Source organism: Onychostruthus taczanowskii, unplaced genomic scaffold, assembly GCF_017590055.1.
Source record: "Onychostruthus taczanowskii isolate IOZ18803 unplaced genomic scaffold, ASM1759005v1 scaffold401, whole genome shotgun sequence".
NCBI classification, from domain to species: domain Eukaryota; kingdom Metazoa; phylum Chordata; class Aves; order Passeriformes; family Passeridae; genus Onychostruthus; species Onychostruthus taczanowskii.
In genome coordinates, this window is record NW_024501472.1 from 12,985 (window position 1) to 14,218 (window position 1,234).

The window sequence follows — 1,234 nt, forward strand, 5'->3', positions numbered from 1 at the left end:
CCCAAACCCCCCCCCCGAGTCCGCTCACCGGCCCCGCGGTGCCGCATCCCCTCGGCCCGGGGGTTCCGGAGATTCCCGAGGGGTTCCGGAGATTCCCGAGGGCTTCTCGGGAGTTCTCGGGGGGTTCCGGCGGCTCCGGGGCTGCGGCCGCGCCCGGGCCCGGTGGGGCGGGGCCAGCCCGGCTGGGGGCGGGGCTGGAGGCCCCGCCCCTTCTTAAAAGGGCAACGCCGTGCAGGTAGGCCCCACCTCCAGAGCGCCTTTTCCCGCGTTTTTGCCTCAGGATTTTCCCAATTTCCCCGTTTTTATCCCCTCATCCTTCTGTCCCCTTTCTGTGAAATTATTTCCTCCGCTTTCTCTTCGTTTTTTTCCTTTCTCTTCTCTCTCTCAGGTTTCCCTACATTTTTCCCCCCAGAAAGCCTCCAAACCCTCGAAGTGGCCCCAAAATCGCCTGAGGAAAGTTCATTTTCGGTCCTAATAGTACTTTTCACGCAATCGGAAACCTCATTTCGTGGCTGTGCGGTCCGAGAGCACAACCGGCGCTGCTACCTGTGGAGTTTATCGCTGAACTCTGCGTTAATCCGCCGGCACATTTAACAAAAAACCCCGACAGCGAGCGCCCTTTAATTAGCAAAGTTCATCACGCCACGCGTCCCCGCCCACACGGCCCCGAATGACCCCGCCCCACCCCCGGCCACGCCCCCCGGATGTGGGGGGCGATGATAGGGGGATGTGGGGGGCAATGGGGCAGGGATGTGGGGAGCAATAAGGAGGGGATGTGGGGGGCAGTGAGTGGGGTATGAGGAGGACATAGGGCAGGGATATGAGGTGCAGTGGGGCAGGGATGTGTGAGGTTATAGGGCAGGAGTCTGTGGGGATATAGGGCAGAAATCTGTGTGTTTATGGGGCAGGGATCTGTGTGTTTATGGGGCAGGAATATGGGGGGATATAGGGCAGGGATCTGTGGGTTTATAGGGCAGAAATCTGTGTGTTTATGGGTCAGGAATCTGGGGGGATATAGGGCAGGAATCTGTTAGGATGTAGGGCAGAAATCTGTGTGTTTATGGGGCAGGAATCTGGGGGGATATAGGGCAGGGATCTGTGTGTTTATGGGGCAGAGGAACTCGGTGTCACAGGGGAAGGCGCTGGCCGTGGTGCCCGCTCCCTGCTCCCCTGTCCCCCCGTGCCCTCCCGTGTCCCCCCGTGCCCTCCCCTGTCCCCCCCGTGCCCTCCCCTG

General features: G+C 60.6%; 2 protein-coding genes across 2 annotated transcripts in view; one reads left to right on the plus strand and one right to left on the minus strand.

The window, feature by feature from the left end:
• LOC121340505 (kinesin-like protein KIF1C) overlaps positions 1–626 on the minus strand; it is a gene marked incomplete at its 3' end in the record, with an annotated part of 10,754 nt that extends 10,128 nt beyond the window's left edge. The window contains 1 exon segment of the mRNA XM_041413310.1: positions 29–626.
• Positions 627–670: 44 nt separating this feature from the next.
• The window catches only part of LOC121340506 (calmodulin-binding transcription activator 2-like), a 13,494-nt gene continuing 12,930 nt past the window's right edge, over positions 671–1,234 (plus strand). The window contains exon 1 of the mRNA XM_041413311.1: positions 671–706. Coding sequence (XP_041269245.1) covers positions 671–706 — 36 coding nt within the window. The remainder of the gene's footprint in view (positions 707–1,234) is intronic.